This window comes from Lissotriton vulgaris, chromosome 6 (assembly GCF_964263255.1).
Source record: "Lissotriton vulgaris chromosome 6, aLisVul1.2, whole genome shotgun sequence".
Lineage (NCBI taxonomy): Eukaryota > Metazoa > Chordata > Amphibia > Caudata > Salamandridae > Lissotriton > Lissotriton vulgaris.
The window spans coordinates 1,767,323,079-1,767,338,708 of record NC_141694.1 but is presented as its reverse complement, the minus strand read 5'-3'; the positions used below and the strand labels follow the sequence as shown (position 1 = coordinate 1,767,338,708).

Here is a 15,630-nt window from a genome sequence, read left to right as displayed (position 1 = left end):
GGGGCCCTTCTGCTTGTTTTGGCTCGACGCGTTGGCCCGGTCACTTGCCAGCTGGCTTGTGGCCCCTGTGCCGACGAAACTTGAAATACGACTTGCTTTTCTGGTTGCTCCAGATCTGCACCAGCTCCTGTGAAAAGGAGCCCCCACTCTGACCCTCCTGGTTCGAGTGATAAGCAATCTCCCGGTTCCGCGTGGATTGCTTTTGCCAAGTGCTGTTTGCTGCAATCTTGAAGCCGACGGTGCTGACGGCGAGAGCCTACGTGGGACAGATCGTGACCTGCTCCTGGACGTCGCAGATGCCCCAGAGCCCACGTGACAGCGGAGAGAAGCCTATCGACAACCACCTGATTGCGCCCGACATTGCCTGGTTCCGTCCTGGTTCCACCCTGGTCACTGCTGAGTGACCCAGACTCTGTCCCCTCTGCTTTCAGGTACTTTTCTACTTCGATCCACCCTTGGATCGCACCGGACACTTCTGCTTCACATCGCCTGCAGCTGCAACAGCTTCAAGCACCAAGAACCTGCGTGTCAAGACCCGACGCCACTTCGACCCTGTGCACCCACGGCCTGTGGGTGAGGTAACATTGCAACGCCGGTGTACATACACTGGTACACACCTCTAGGGTCTGTGTCTAAAGTTTTGTTCCTCTAGGTTCAGCGGAAGTATCTTTTAATTTACTTTATCTAACTTTTACGCACCATTGACATTGCATTGGTGCGCGCCGCACTTTCCGTGCTGCACCCGTCTCCTGTGGGCTACTCCCGACTTCAGCATTGCTAGTCCTGACTGCTCCCAGCGAATCTCTAGGCCCTAGGCCTAACCACTGTTCGAGAAGTGTTACTTATACCATTTTTTTAGTATATGGTCTGAGTGGCCACCCGCCCTCATCCATAATTGTGCAACTTTATATGTTTTACTGTGCTTTTGATTTAACGCTTGTGCCCCTTTCCTCATAAAGAGTACTGGGGAGTAATTTAGAAATAAATACATATATTTTTATAATATATACTTGTGTGGTGTCCTTTCATTTGATTACAGGATTGTATGTGGTAAAACAGCTCGCTTAACACGACCTCTTAAGTTAAGCCTTTAAGGCTGCTTAGTCCATGCTACCACTAGGATAGCTTGTCTAACAAGGTTGACTTACAACCAGACATCTTTGGGGTTTGTTTGGACTGATACCAAGTGGTTCCAGAATTGGAAACACTACATATCAGGCCAACTTCTCACATACTACATCCAAAAACAGGGGGGTGGGGGGGGCACACTCTCTGCAACTATCTCACCTAGCACAGAGCATTTGGAAGTGGGTAATCCCACAAAACATCTATCTCCTGGCAGAACACCTCCCAGGAATAGACAACCGGATAGCAGACCTACTAAGCCGTCACAGTCAGCAAGTACAAGAATGGGAGGTTTATCCTCAGCTTCTCTAGCCATTCTTCCAAAAGTGGGGACATCCAGACATAGATCTGTTTGCCACAAACGAAAACTCAAAATGCCCGTCCTTCGCCGCCAGGTTCCCACACCCGTTGTCACAAAGCAATGTTGTATGGATGAACTGGTCAGGGAGATTTGCGTACGCCTTTCCACCAACCCCACTGATCCCATTAGTGGCACGCAAACTGAGACAACAATCACTGATGATGATCCTGGTTTCTCGCACATGAGCAAGACAACCATGGTGCACAACGCTCCTAGAACTCTTAGTAGTTCCGCACCAAAGACTGTGCCTCTCCCCACAACTGCTAACACAGAACCATGGAGAAATCAGACACCCAGATCCCAATCAGATGAACCTAGCGATCTGGCTCCTGAGGTCTTAGAGTTCGGATATCTTTACTTGCCTCCAGACTGTATGAACATTATCAAGGAAGCAAGGCGTCCCACTACCAGAGCATGCTATGCAGCTAAATGGAAAAGATTTGCAATTTATTGTAATAACCAAATCAATCCATTGGATGCCTCTATCCAGAATTTAATGTTACCTGTTACATCTTGAGATGTAAACTATCATACTCATCCATAAGGCTACACCTTGCGGCTATAGCAGCATATCTTCAAAACAGACAACATGTGTCCCTATTCAGAATCCCACCCATCAAAGCCTTTATGGAGGGACTCAAAGAGTTATCGCTCCAAGGCATCCACCCTCTCCAGTCTGGAACTTAAACTTAGTACTTACCAGACTCATGGAACCACCCTTCGAACCACTTCATTCATGTGAACTACAATTCTTAACATGGAAGGTGGCATTCTTAATTGCTATTACCTCCCTCAGGCGAGTGAGTGAGCTACAGACTCTAACCATTCAGGAACCTTTCATGCAAATTCACCACAATAAAGTAGTGCTTCGTACAAACCCTAAATTTATGCCAAAGTCACATCCACTTTCCACATCAATCAGTCCATAGAATTGCCAGTTTTCTTTCAAAACCCGCAATCCGTGGCTGAAAGAGCTCTACACACACTTGACGTGCAAAAGAGCTCTATCGTATTACGTTGACAGAACAAAATCATTCAGAAAGACAAAGCAACTATTTGTAGCTTTTTCACCACAACATAAAGGCAATCCCATTTCCAAGTCTGGAATAGCCAGATTGATAGTTAAATGCATTCAGATATGCTATCAAAAGGCAAAGCGCACTTTAACAGTTCCCCCAAAAGCACACTCCACGCGTAAAATGGGGGCATCCCTGGCTTTCCTGGGAAATATTCCCTTAGAAGACCTATGTAGGGCAGCTACATGGTCTACCATACACACTTTCACTAAACACTACTGTTTTGACGTGCAAGCTAAGCAACAAGCTGATGTGGGACAGGCTGTTCTTAAAACTCGTTTTCAAACCACTGCAGCTGGTACAGGCGACCACGGCTAGAGGAGAAACTGCTATACAATCTATGCTAAGATATGAATTCAGCAGCCCACATGCTTCGAACGGAAAATGTTACTTACCAGTATGCATCTGTTCTTGGCATGTAGGGCTGCTGACATTCATATTGGACCCAACACTAAGCGGCGATCTAATGCTACGATATGAATGTCAGCAGCCCTACATGCCAAAAACAGATGCATACTGGTAAGTAGCATTTTCCTTCTTTGGTTTCATTTTTCACAACTTTTTACCTTTAAAGTGTTAAGTTGTCTTTGGTACTCTTCATAGGCATGTCCAGCCTAGCTTTTGAGAAGTGCAAGCCTTTGGCTGTGACTTCTACTTTCACATGGCATAGACTTTCAAAACAGCTGGGACATGAAAAAAATCAGTATAAATAACCAGGTAAATCAGGATAAGTTTGCGCACATCAGATCGAAGTTTCTTGCTGTTTTCAACATTTCCTGTATTCTTCTTGGTAAATAAGGTCCGACATTTACTGCTTTGTTACATCTGCTGGCAAAAATCCTCAGTCAGCCTTTTGTATTTATTAGAATAATGCATTTTTAGCATGTTCCGATATGATGCATTTTTTCAATTTTTAAGCACTACAAACAGGTGTTACTGTTGCCTATCAAAAGGCTAATCAATGAATCCAGTGAAAGGCTGCCATAGTTCAATACTTTTACCTGCAAGACACAAATAAACGTCTGCAGGAAGCATTTACTGGGCCATCTTGCCAGCATAATTTCTGCCGGTTTTGCATGATGGGGTGTGAAATGGAAGCCTGTTGATATTAAGGAACTTTTGGGGGTTCAGGAAATTTTTGTTGCATCTTGCAAATTGTTCCACTAATACAATCTAAAAAGCCTGAAATTAAGTTCACCACATTTCTTGTTACCTGATTTGACCCTCATAGCTCCAGTATCCCTCTTCACCCAGCCTAGAAAGCAGTCTGCAGAAAGTGGTAGCGATTCTTCTAGTTTGCCGAAGCAAGTTATGCGTTTTTCTCTTTCTGTTCTGCAGCCCCTCAAACAGCCTGCGAGTCCTGGAAGGAGAGCGGTGATGTTTCCGACAGTGGCAGCAGTACTACCAGTGGGCACTGGAGTGGAAGCAGTAGCATTTCCACACCTTCACCCCCACACCCTGAAGCCAGCCCCAAGTACACAAGCGAGGCTTTCGGACCTTCCCAGGTGGATGAAGGATTCGAGACTGACCCAGATCCGTTTCTTCTGGATGAGCCAGCTCCACGGAAGAGAAAGGTGATTACACTTATGGCACTCTGCAGTTGGGCTGAATGTTTTGTTTGTTTGCGGAAGAAGGGAACAGATCACATATGCTCTCTTACTAGTTATGCAAAGCCCTGATTATCAGACACATTTACCGGAGCTATCTTTATTGTGCCAAAGATCTAACTTGCTTATAATTTATTTTTTAGAACTCTGTAAAAGCTATGTACAAATGCCTGTGGCCAAGTTGCGGAAAACTCTTGCGATCCATTGTTGGCATCAAGCGGCATGTTAAAACTCAACATCTAGGGTAAGTTCTACTCTTAAAAGTTTGCCCAGTCGGCAGTGAATGATCTTGAATAATGTTTGCTCAACACATGACCACCCTTAATCACAACTGTAAAATGGGAAAAGTGGATTTTTAAAACACGTTTCACCTAGTAATCCTGAGTCACAGATAAAAGCCAGACAAATGTGTCAGTTACTCCTGTTCCTTGACAGTCAATTCTCGAAGCAATACATTTACTCCTTTCAAACCAGAAGACTTGTGAAAAGTAAACAAAAACGAATGCAGGTTTTTGCTAGGGGAATTCTTGTTGGCCCGCTTTGTGTTTTCCTTCGCATATCAGCTATGCGCTTTAGCACCAGCTGAGTTTAGCTTAGGTTTATCTGCTTAATTCAACCTTTGTAGTGGCAACAGAGGTGGATGCTGAACAATGTTAATTTAGTGGTTAAAACTTAAACATTGCTAGGTGCAACTGTCTCCTTTCAAGGGTGTCAAAATGTAGACATTAGTGACCATCTTGGATTGTCCACTTTCTTTTCTATGAACTGAGCATACCATGTTTCTGGCAAGTGTGAAGTGTGTAAGACTTAAGACAAAAATCTTGAGTTCAAAAGACTTGCAGGCTAAACCTTGAGGGACATCAAAGTTAATGAATGGAAGCGAGACGTTAGAGGACTGATAACCAAACCAGAATGATGCAGTTTTTCTCTATTAACTCATCATAGCATAGATATATGTGGGAAAAGGCCCCTTTTTTGCATGGTCATCTCCATTGTTTGTTGAATTTTTGCTACTTTATAGACCTTGCACACTGGGGCACTGCTCTCCATTACCCATTATATGTGCTCTGGTCCCTAATTCCTGAAATAATTGGCTAATCTCGGATGGGGGTGTTTAACTGTTCTGTATTTCGATAGAGTATGGTGCGGAAATACACCCACGGCATGAAAGTGTTAACTGTCACCTGTTGATTGCAGCATTTACTGTGCTATCCACTAGTGTAACAGAGGAAAACATGGCTTCAGGTCTACCGTTGTAGTGTGACTGCTGCATTGTAAAACCTGAAGAGCAACCTGTTAAAATAACCCTTTTTGACTGGTTAAAACCGTAGTTTTTAATATTTGAAATTCATCCCTACATAGGCCTAGTAGTCCACAAGGTTTTTCACATGTTTTTTAAAAGTGGGACATGTAGAAAGTGAGGTAGAGGTGTGAAATTTCTCCCAGGAGCACACAATAGACTGACTTGAATGGGCTGAGATGATTCCTCTGAGCTCAGTAGAATATACAGGGTGGAGGCTGGACCCTCCGGTTGAAACTGCAGTGCAAGTCCTTCATGGCAGATTTGTATGAAGTACATGTAAACGTTTTGCGCCCTTCAAAGGGTGCGAACTGGATGGCCTGGCAATTCTTTTGTATCCCAACTGGATCCTGCCTTTGTGCTACCAGACTTCTGTCTCTGGGTTTATTGTGGTTACAGTCTCTGCTTAAAACTAGAGTTCGGTGTTCGATGTAGGAAGACACTAGGATTACCACAATGCAGTCCCATCTCACACCCCCAGGCTCCGAGCCTAAGTTTAGTGTTGCCAAATACCTTTGCCATCTTTGAATTGCCCTGACACATTACATTTTGGGCTTTTTTGGCATAAAGCAAACATGAACTACTTCAAAAGTAGGTAGCCTGGGAACCTTTACACCATTGATCAGAGAGGGGTAGTAATGTGTTCGGGTCTCCCTCACCCACAAAAGCTGGAAAGCAGGGCTCTTGTCCAGCCTGCCGCACTTGCCATCTGTGACGAAGATCTCCTATGATCATTTGGCCATTCCCGTAGGTGACTCCAATAAAACAAGACATTCCTGTGAAGAATCCCAGCTAACCACTGGCATTGGCATTGGCATTGGCCCTGGGCTGAACTTTGCTCATTTCCTCTGCTTTACACCCAGGGAGTCTCGAAGCGTTACCTCTGATCCCCGGATTGCTTAGAAGTGTACTCTTATGTTTTTTTGGGCACCAACAAAAGTTATGGAACTTTTTCAAAACGTTTGCTCCAGAGCTTCAACAGGACTAACTTAAAAGTGTCCAACTTGCAGTTCCACAGTATCGTATTGAATTTCAGGTTTGTCCTGTGCAGAGAAGTTTTTCCTTCGAAACACAACAAAGTCCCTTTTCAGGTTGAGGCATGCTAGAACTTACCTACTTCCAGTCACCAGCCAGGCCAAGCTACTTTGTCTACCCGAATCATAAATGATCGTAGTCCGCCTCAAATCGCACCTGGATCCCAGTCTACTGTGATAATTGACTACCATTGGCACTTTCTACTTTTTGGTGCTATTTTTTCTTAATTTAAAAAAAAAATCATATCTCAAGTTTACCTCATTGGATTTTTGTTTGGTATTTAATTAACTATTTTTTCTCTTTTTATATATTTAGAGTTGGATTTTTATTGTGTTGTTTCCAACTTATTTCTGTTTTCCTACTTATAAATGCGCAACATATTTTCCGTAATTTAGGCCGGTCTGCTCTGTGCCATAGCTACCAGGGTAGTTGAGCTCAGGTTTACTTTACTGAAACCTTTGACTGGACCTAACAAGTTAGCGACTTATTACTTGTGGTGGACTTCTAACCACCATAATTAATAATTCACCCTTTCACAGTCCACAATAGCTGTATGTTGGTCCAAACTCTTACTAAAAAATAGCAAACATAAGACTGTAGCTGATGTCACCAAAAAGCTAACTTAAAATAAAAAAAACTCTAGCTGTTTAAGGCATCTTTATGTGACAAGACATTTGCTGAATATTTAATCACAGGATTTGACTCGTGTGAATAAAACACTGTGACTTTGTCAGAGAAATTGATATATCCGAAGCCCGTAATCCCAAAATCTCACTTGGTTTGTTGCCTGCTGTCACAGACTCGTTTTCTTTTTATTCTGTTTCTCCACACTTTCAAGTATTCATATCATTAATGGGAGCCGGAATTCTGCTTTAGCTCTAAATGGGATATTTTGAGGAAAAGCCATTACTGAAGAGTCAAATAGTCACATTTATACTCTATGCAGGAGATGTGGCTTTAGATCATTGTGTTTCAAGCAAGAGCAAATGCTTTCTTGAATTAACTTGATATTTGGATGGTGTCTGCACATCTGAAAGTCATTTAGAGGTTTATATGGTTGTACTCCATTCTGCCACGCAAGTAGAAGTGTGTACTCTGCTGGCCTGGTCTCTACAGTGGAGAGGTGCGGTGCAGCAGGCAGGGCAGCTGACTTCGGAGCACAGGGTTCACGGTTCGATCCCCGGCTCCGGCGGCAGATCGGCTCAGCACCGTGTGACTCTGGGCAATAGCTCACTTGATTTCCAGGACGGCCATCAGCGCCTTGAGATCAGTCGCTTTACAAATACGGATTTACATTTTACATTTACAGCCTGCCGTATTCTGAGATCTCCACTGCCTGGCAAAGATTTCTGTGCCTTCAGAGGAGCCGCTGACATAGTGATTCCCCTGAAGGCACTGTAAGCAACTGCCTTGTTTCATGCGGTCGCTCTGCAAACTATTTTGTTTTTCAGAAACAAACTGCTTAAGCGGCACTTTGTTTTTGAAAATCACTAAACTGATGGGCTCACATTCTAGGGCTTTTCTCTCAGGGCATGTGGGTCATTTTGATTGGATTTGTTTCTGTTCATTGCCATCAGGCTTTTCCTGGCGGAATTGAACAGGAACAAACGTACACCGTCAATAGGGCAGAGGGTCGTAGGTGCTTAGACCGATAGCCTTATGTCCAAGGGGGGGGGGCATCTGTTTAACATTTTTTTTGGCATAGCAAGGGTTGCGGAGAAACATTATATTTTGACTGATTCTAAATTGAGCAGGTGGACTGTCATTTTGGGAGGCAGGGTATTCTGCCATAATTGTGACAGAATATAATGATGGCGGAATGCTAACTAGCCTCCGTAATTCCTTTTAAAAACTCCCCAAAAAGATCTGCCAATCCACATTAAAATACCTGTACAAACATACATTTCTATTCAAATCTGGTACAGTTGTTATATTTGAAACATTTTGCTCATAAGCTAGTCTCTGGGCGTTAACCTGAGACGAGAACAGTTCTTCAACTACTTAGTAAAATCATGCTGTGATGCATATCCATGTCATCCCAAAGGCAAAATGCTGTGAAAATCACAGCCCTAGTTCAACAAGCATGCACACTGACAAAATGTTGTGAACAATATTAATATTCTTTTTTTTTTTACCAATCCAAGATAGATATGTTTTAATATTTTTTTAAAAGTAGCACAAAAGCTGTGGGGAGGAGGGAGCATGCAAGTGCAACACTCAGTACTGGGGAGAAGCACGAGTGCGAGTCGGCAACACTGAGCACGATGGAGGGGAAATAAGTATATTAGTGAGCCAGCTGGAAAACACATGCACTCTCATGTAGTGCTTAACCAAAAAGAAAAAAGTATTGCCTGAAATAAGTACTAGAAGGACGCAGGTAATGAGGCCATGCTTCAGGGAAGGGATAAACACAAGAAAAGGAAGGAAAGCCTACATACGCTAACAGTAAAAAGCAAGCCAATTAGCTTGATATTTAAGGCAAACCATGTTAAGCAGTAGACGGGCACTAAGCCCATTGTAAGCTGACATATGTATTTTTGCAAACAGACATCTTGTGCTGTCTTGTAAGTGAGATCTAATAATGCCTTTTCTACTTGGTCAGCCAAGTTCACGCTGAGCTGCCTGCATAAAGCGCCGGGACACTCTTTCGGAGTAGCCGTGCGCTATACAAATAACATAACATAACATAACATTAGCTCTTTTTTATGGTCTTGCTAGACACAGACTTTGCTGTCTGTCATAGATCGCATTGCAACTAACACTTTAGCATATACATAGAATGGGCTTTGGGTCTGCCTCTCACTCATCATTTGATAGCTTTCCTGCTGATTTCAATTCCTTGCCCCTTATAAATGGATTTCCTCCCATTTCTTGTGTTTGTCCCACCCATGGAGCATTTAGTCTTCTTCCTGCTTTTTGGGTATGGCTTAGTTGTCAAAATTACACTGAACCATCACACTTTCAATTCTTCATCTCACAGATGTATATAGCAAATAGTTGTAATTTTCTTCCACTGTTACAGACTTTTTAATGTTTTAGTTTAGTTGAATGTTTTAGTTGGGACCCAAAATGCACGGTAGACCTGTTGGCGTTATTCCCATGCCTGTTTTGATCGATTGAGTATATTCTTTCACTACAGCCATCTGGGAACCATGTGTTTGTGTTTTTTTGGCCTTTTGTCTGTGCCAGTTCGATTTAGCACCCGCTAAGAGTGCATGTCTCGCTCTCTTTCTGCTCCACACATTCATTTTTCTTTTGCTTTTTCCTACCACCGTCTTTCTCTCTCCCTCTGTACTTCCCAACCATAGCAGCTCGTGAGTCATTGTTTGTTCTCTTGGTTAAACCCCCCGCCCCACTGCCACCATATTGGTATCTCAGATTCTGGTTGCAGCTGAAGCTTAGTGCCTCTCTCACTACCTGCCTCTTTCTTCCTCCCTTCTGCTCACTGTTGTTGGATTTATTAATGGCTTTGCACTTGTCCTGGCATTGGTGATGAGTAGCGTAGGCAGGTCATCTTGAATAGTTGCTTTCTATACTTTCCAGATGGCGCACACTTTGCATGTATATGCACCATGGTGGCCATCTTGGAAGAAGAAAACGTAACACTGCAATATAACTGGCCTCTTCTATTGGGTCTGATAGTACTTGCGATGCCATTTTAGGCGCATCAGTAAAGCTGATAACTGTGGCGGGATAGCACCAAAGTACATTTTCTTTACTTCTAAGTTGTCTGACTTAGTGCATCTAAATGCACCGTGGTGGCCATCTTGCAGTATAGTAAAAAGCGCAATGCTATCTTGGAAAATGATTCTCTGTACTTGTAAGATGGCCACCACAATTTGCTTAAATAATAATTCAAGATAGCTATTTTCTGCCGAAGGCTTTGCCAATGCTTTTGCTTCTCTGGTAGAGGAAAAACAGGCAAAGAACAAGTACTGAAAGAGCAAGACAAATCCTTATTTGTATATGTGCAGTGAACACCACAGGACTAGTTTCTTAGTACTAGTGCTAATATGAATGCCTAGCAGATGGATAACACAGGGCAGAGGCTGAAGAACAAGGTTTTCCAGATTTTTCAGAAACGGATATGAGCTATGTGAGAGTTCTAGAGTAGTTGCATCTACTGAAAAAATCTGATAACTTTCCAATTTTGTTATTAATTGTATGTGCACTGCTTTTTAAATGCGATTTAAAAACCAGACGAAGCAACTCTTGGATTACCTTTGCATCCATTCTTTGACACCCTTCTTACTTACATATTCAGTGCTTGGTAATGTATGACGCTATCTCTGGAATATCATATGCTACATAAAGAAACAATTCCTAGTGTTATTTAAAAAAAAAAAGCCCATCCTGTATCCTTAGCTGGTTTACGGCTTCGCTTACCATCCTTTTCCTTCTTTAAATCGCGATCCAAGTTGGCTCAATAGAGATACATTTTCCATCTGCAGTGTAAGAAATACTCACCACCTGCTTGGTGAATTACTCGTCAAATGGCAGACTTTGTAAAATGCAAAAATCGGAGTACCATTTTTACTTGTCTGTAATGTTTTCTGACAAACTGTCTTGAATTGTTAGACTTTCTCATTATGAAATCTTCACTTCAATCCCAGTTTCCTTTTTATGTCCATTTAAATTACAACTATTTTCTATAGAGCTTCTAAAATGTTATTTGGTGAACTGTAATCGCAACTCTATCTTCTGGAAATATATTATGCACTGAATATATAAATCTTCCAGTGGCCTTTCAGTCTCTTTGCTCACTTCATTTCCTCTCCCATCCTGTGTCCCACCTTAGAGATGCCACTGATTCCGATCAACATAAGCGGGAAGAAGACTTCTACTACACAGAAATTCAGATAAAGGATGAGCCGGAGAGTGAACCAGTTACCAGCCCAACGCCAGCGATCCCTGTTCCTTCTGTCATTCAGCAAACCCATGTGAATCCAGAGATGCTCCCTCTGGATCTGCTGTCGCCGGAGCCTCCCCTTGCCAGCGCCCTGAGTCAGTCTGCTCCTGGGTCCTTCTGGCACATCCAAGCAGATCATGCCTACCAGGTAAGCCTCTGTCCAGTACTGGGTTTAACATTCCGAGTGATTTTGCCTGTGTGCATTTTGTATTACTTTGGTTTCTACTGGATACAACTTTAAAATCTCCAAGCCCCCTTGCCATCATCTTTGAACCAGACCCCACCCTTTTAACATCTTTTCCTAAATACCTCATTCCTGCCTGCATGTTTTTGTCTAAATAGCCTAGTTTGTTCTCTCATAGTAGTTTTGGTTACCTCGAATGGCTAATGATTTTTCAAATTCTCCTTGAAAACTAGCCAGTTGGAAGCTCCCATGAGAATACAATCTCTGCTGTGAATGAAAGTAAATGTGAAACTATTCAAAGTACAATACTGAGGATATTTATTGACAGATGAAAACTTTCATGGTCACTGACATCTTGTCATGTTTAGAATAGTACTTAAAAGCATTTGCCGTCTAGCCAAGCTCCTAACCTGGAACAGCTGTGCCCTCTTGGATGCTAAAATACATTTTGTGATCTTTTGTGGGGCTTTCAGTCAATTTCTTAAGTGAAGTGTTCGAGGCATGTGGGCTGCTGAATTCATATCTGTGCATAGATCGCTGCCTAGTGTTGGGTCCGGATGATTGCACATTGTTGTCCTGGAAGAGTCTTCGAAGTATCACAAGATAGGTGGCTCCTCCCATGGACTACAGTGCGCATGGGCATCCTCTCCATCCCCAGATTGTTTTTTTTCCGCCATTGGGTTCGGATGTACTTTCTCAACTCCAGTTCGGAATCTAAATAATACTCTTTTCTAAGGCCAAAAGGCCTTCGGGGCGTCGGTATTGTCTCGTTCGGTGCCTATTTTTCTCCAGTTCTTCGAACAGGACGTCGAAGGCCATTTTCGACTTCGACACCAAAGGCCCCAACTACGACGACGATGGAACGGAGCCCGTTCAATCGATGCCCTGTCTGCAATTCTAAATACCCCCACATTGATGTGCACCCAGTGTGCAATAAATGTTTATCCCCGGACCACGACGAGGCCAGCTGTATGGCCTGCTCCAAGTTCCGGTCCAAGAAAACGCTTCGAGTTCGACGCGCAGCAAGACAGTCGGCGCAGAAGTCAGCACCCGACCCGGACAACATCTTCGAGGCCGGTGACGAGGAAGGCGCCGACGAAGAAGATCCTGACCAGCAGTCTGACCCAGCGTCGGAGCATGACTCCAACGTCGAGGTGGATGAAGAAGACGAAGACTACGTCCATGAAGAAGACGTCGTCGAGGTAGGGGACGACGCAGAGGCCATCGGGGCCGTCGATGACGACTCAAGCGATGAGCCAGGCCCAACCGCAGTAGCGGGGCCTGATAATGACAATACGCTTCCTACGGCTCAGGTCGAGGCATCGCCGGAAGGCCTTAGCCAAGATCTTACTTCACATTCTATAGCCCAGCGTCCAGGCCAAGAATACTCTAAAAGAGCCATCGGTCGATCCATCAAAATCGAAACCGAAACCTACGGAGCCAAAACCGAAACCGAAACTACTAAAGGTAGCCATCAGATCGACGCCATCAGACTCATCGACGCCAGTCAAGTCGAAGAGCGTCATCAACCCTTCGGGGTCACAAGTAGGCGCCACCCCGAAGACAGGGGCGCCGAAGACAGTTTCTACAGTCAAGCACGTCCCCTCGACGCAATCAACGTCGACGTCGACGCCCAAGCATGGCGACAAGACCAAGAGTCTTCAGGCCAAAAAGACTGTCGAACCAACTACTGTTGCGATAAAACCACTATTAAGCAAAGCTCTCGAGTCGAAGAACAAACCCGACCCGAAACAGCAGATTGCATCGACGCCCAGGGCCGTACACGTTACGCACTGTGAGCTCGAGTCGACGCACGGAAGCAAGCATGCTAGTGAGCCATCGAAGCAAATCGGCTCGAAGACTACAGCAAGCTCTAAGACGGTCGGCTCGTCCACAGGTCACCCTCCGCCAATTAAATACGGTCTGCCACCAACAGCTCGACCCAAACATGTCGAGCCACACAAAAGCACCGACACATCCAAAAAAGTGTCCGCGCCTTCCAAGTCCAATCCTGAAGGGCTTGTGTTCCAAGAACCCTCGTATGAAAACCAGTCGAAGCTCTTCATCGACTCGGAATCGGGCAGACTCACCATACATAAACGAAAAATCGCACCAGAGCATCCCTTAGGGGCATACAAAATTCCTCTTAAGAAGAAAAAAGACACAACCACCTCACCAGTTCTCTATGAACATGTTGAAAGTTATTCACAACAAGTTGCACATTCTCCTGCACGCAGCGAGGAGGATGTGGGTGACGACTACAGTCAGATGGCCTTCACTTACCATACTCACGTTGACCAAGAGGACCCTCAGCAATGGACTGATGCTGCGGACCCTGATGATCCACAGGCTGCACCAGACATTCAGTCTTATAATGTCAAAACCTCGACTACTGAAGACACGGCGGCGTTTAATGCTTTGATAGAAAGAGCAGCCCTCAACCATGACGTGGAAATGCACGCAGAACCAGTGGAGGAAGATTTCCTATTTGATACTTTCTCCACATCGGAAAAATCAGCAAAAACTTTGCCTATGTTGAAAGGAGTCCTCAAACATGCTATGGACATTTTCAAAGAGCCCACAAGGGCAAGGGTTGTTAACCCAAGGATTGAAAAAAAATATAGACCTGCGCCTGTGGACCCTACCTACATCAAGGGCCAGCTCCCATTGGACTCCCTCGTAGTGGCCAACGCTCGCAAGAGGGCAAACTCGCAAACTAGCGGTGATGCTCCTCCTCCGGACAAAGAATCAAAGATCTTGGAGGCTTCAGGAAAACGGGTGGCAGCTCAGGCTGCTAATATTTGTAGGGTTTCAAATACACAGGCCCTATTTATTTTATTTTGAAAGTTTTATATAGCGCAGACAAGATCTTTGCAGATATCAGAGCGCTTTACAAAAACAGGGGGTAACGAAACAAGGGGGTGATTAACAGACTTATGAGCAACGAGTAGTAGTAGGTACAAGATGGGTAGCAATATAGGGAAGGTACATGGGGGGCATAATAATCACAAAACCGATGATACAAATCGACAATCAGACAAAACAATAGTGCAGATAGGTGCAGAGTCTCATATAGATCCACAGTACAAGTTCAGGTGAATTGAGTCATGAGGATAGCTTTTACTTCTTTCTTAAAGAATGTAGTGGAGGAGATAAGTCTGGTTTCTGGAGGGAGTGAGTTCCAGATCCTGGGTGCCATTCCTGAAAAGGAGCGTTTATATGTTTTTTCCTTACGGAATGTACGAGGTTTCAGAAGAAGATTCTTAGTGGTTCTAGTGCCACCAGATATTGTCAGCTTCTGAGTGAGGTAGCTGGGTGAGTTGTTGTGTACAGCTCTGTGCGTCATGCAGGCAATTTTCAGATGTATTCTGGATTCAAGAGGTAGCCTGTTCAAGGATTTTAGGTCAGGGGAAATATGTGAGTGTTTTTTTGATCCAGTGATGAGTCTTGCTGCAGCGTTCAAAGAGGCTCTCAGGGGTGCAGTTGTAGATAGAGAGAGTCCACAAAGGGCGACGCTACCGTGGTCTATGCGAGGAATGACTAGGGCTTGAACTGCAGTTTGGAAGTCCTTGGCTGGTAGGAAGGGTTTAAGTTTCCTCAGGGTATTGATTTGGAAGTTTGCTCCCTTCGTTGCCTTGCTGATATGCTGCTGCATGTTGAGGTTGGCGTCCAGTGTAATGCCTAGGGATTTCGCTGAGTCCACGATGGTAGGTTGGACATCGAGTGCAGTTAGGTGCTTAAGCCAGGTTTGAGTGGTGGAGATTTTCGAGGGAGGTGAGATCAGAAGGAACTCAGTTTTTAGAGCATTGAGTTTGAGGTGATTATCGGCAAGCCATGATTGGGTGTTTCTGAGCGTTGAGTTCAGAAGTTTGATGTCTTTGGGGGATTGTACTTTGAGATATAGTTGGGTGTCGTCGGCGTACATGTGAAAGTGTACATTAGATGCTTGTAACAAGGTGGTGAGAGGTTCCATGACCAGATTGAACAAAGTTGGGGATAGAGAAGATCCTTGTGGGACGCCTAATGTGACAGG

At 44.2% G+C, this 15,630-nt stretch overlaps 1 protein-coding gene across 2 annotated transcripts in view; it reads left to right on the top strand.

Annotated features, from left to right (window-relative positions):
• The window catches only part of ZNF395 (zinc finger protein 395), a 118,935-nt gene that overhangs the window by 65,568 nt on the left and 37,737 nt on the right, over positions 1–15,630 (top strand). For both annotated transcript variants that reach the window (XM_086928020.1, XM_086928019.1), the window contains exons 5-7: positions 3,901–4,136; positions 4,313–4,413; positions 11,303–11,561. In XM_086928020.1, coding sequence (XP_086784146.1) covers positions 3,901–4,136; positions 4,313–4,413; positions 11,303–11,561 — 596 coding nt within the window. The remainder of the gene's footprint in view (positions 1–3,900; positions 4,137–4,312; positions 4,414–11,302; positions 11,562–15,630) is intronic.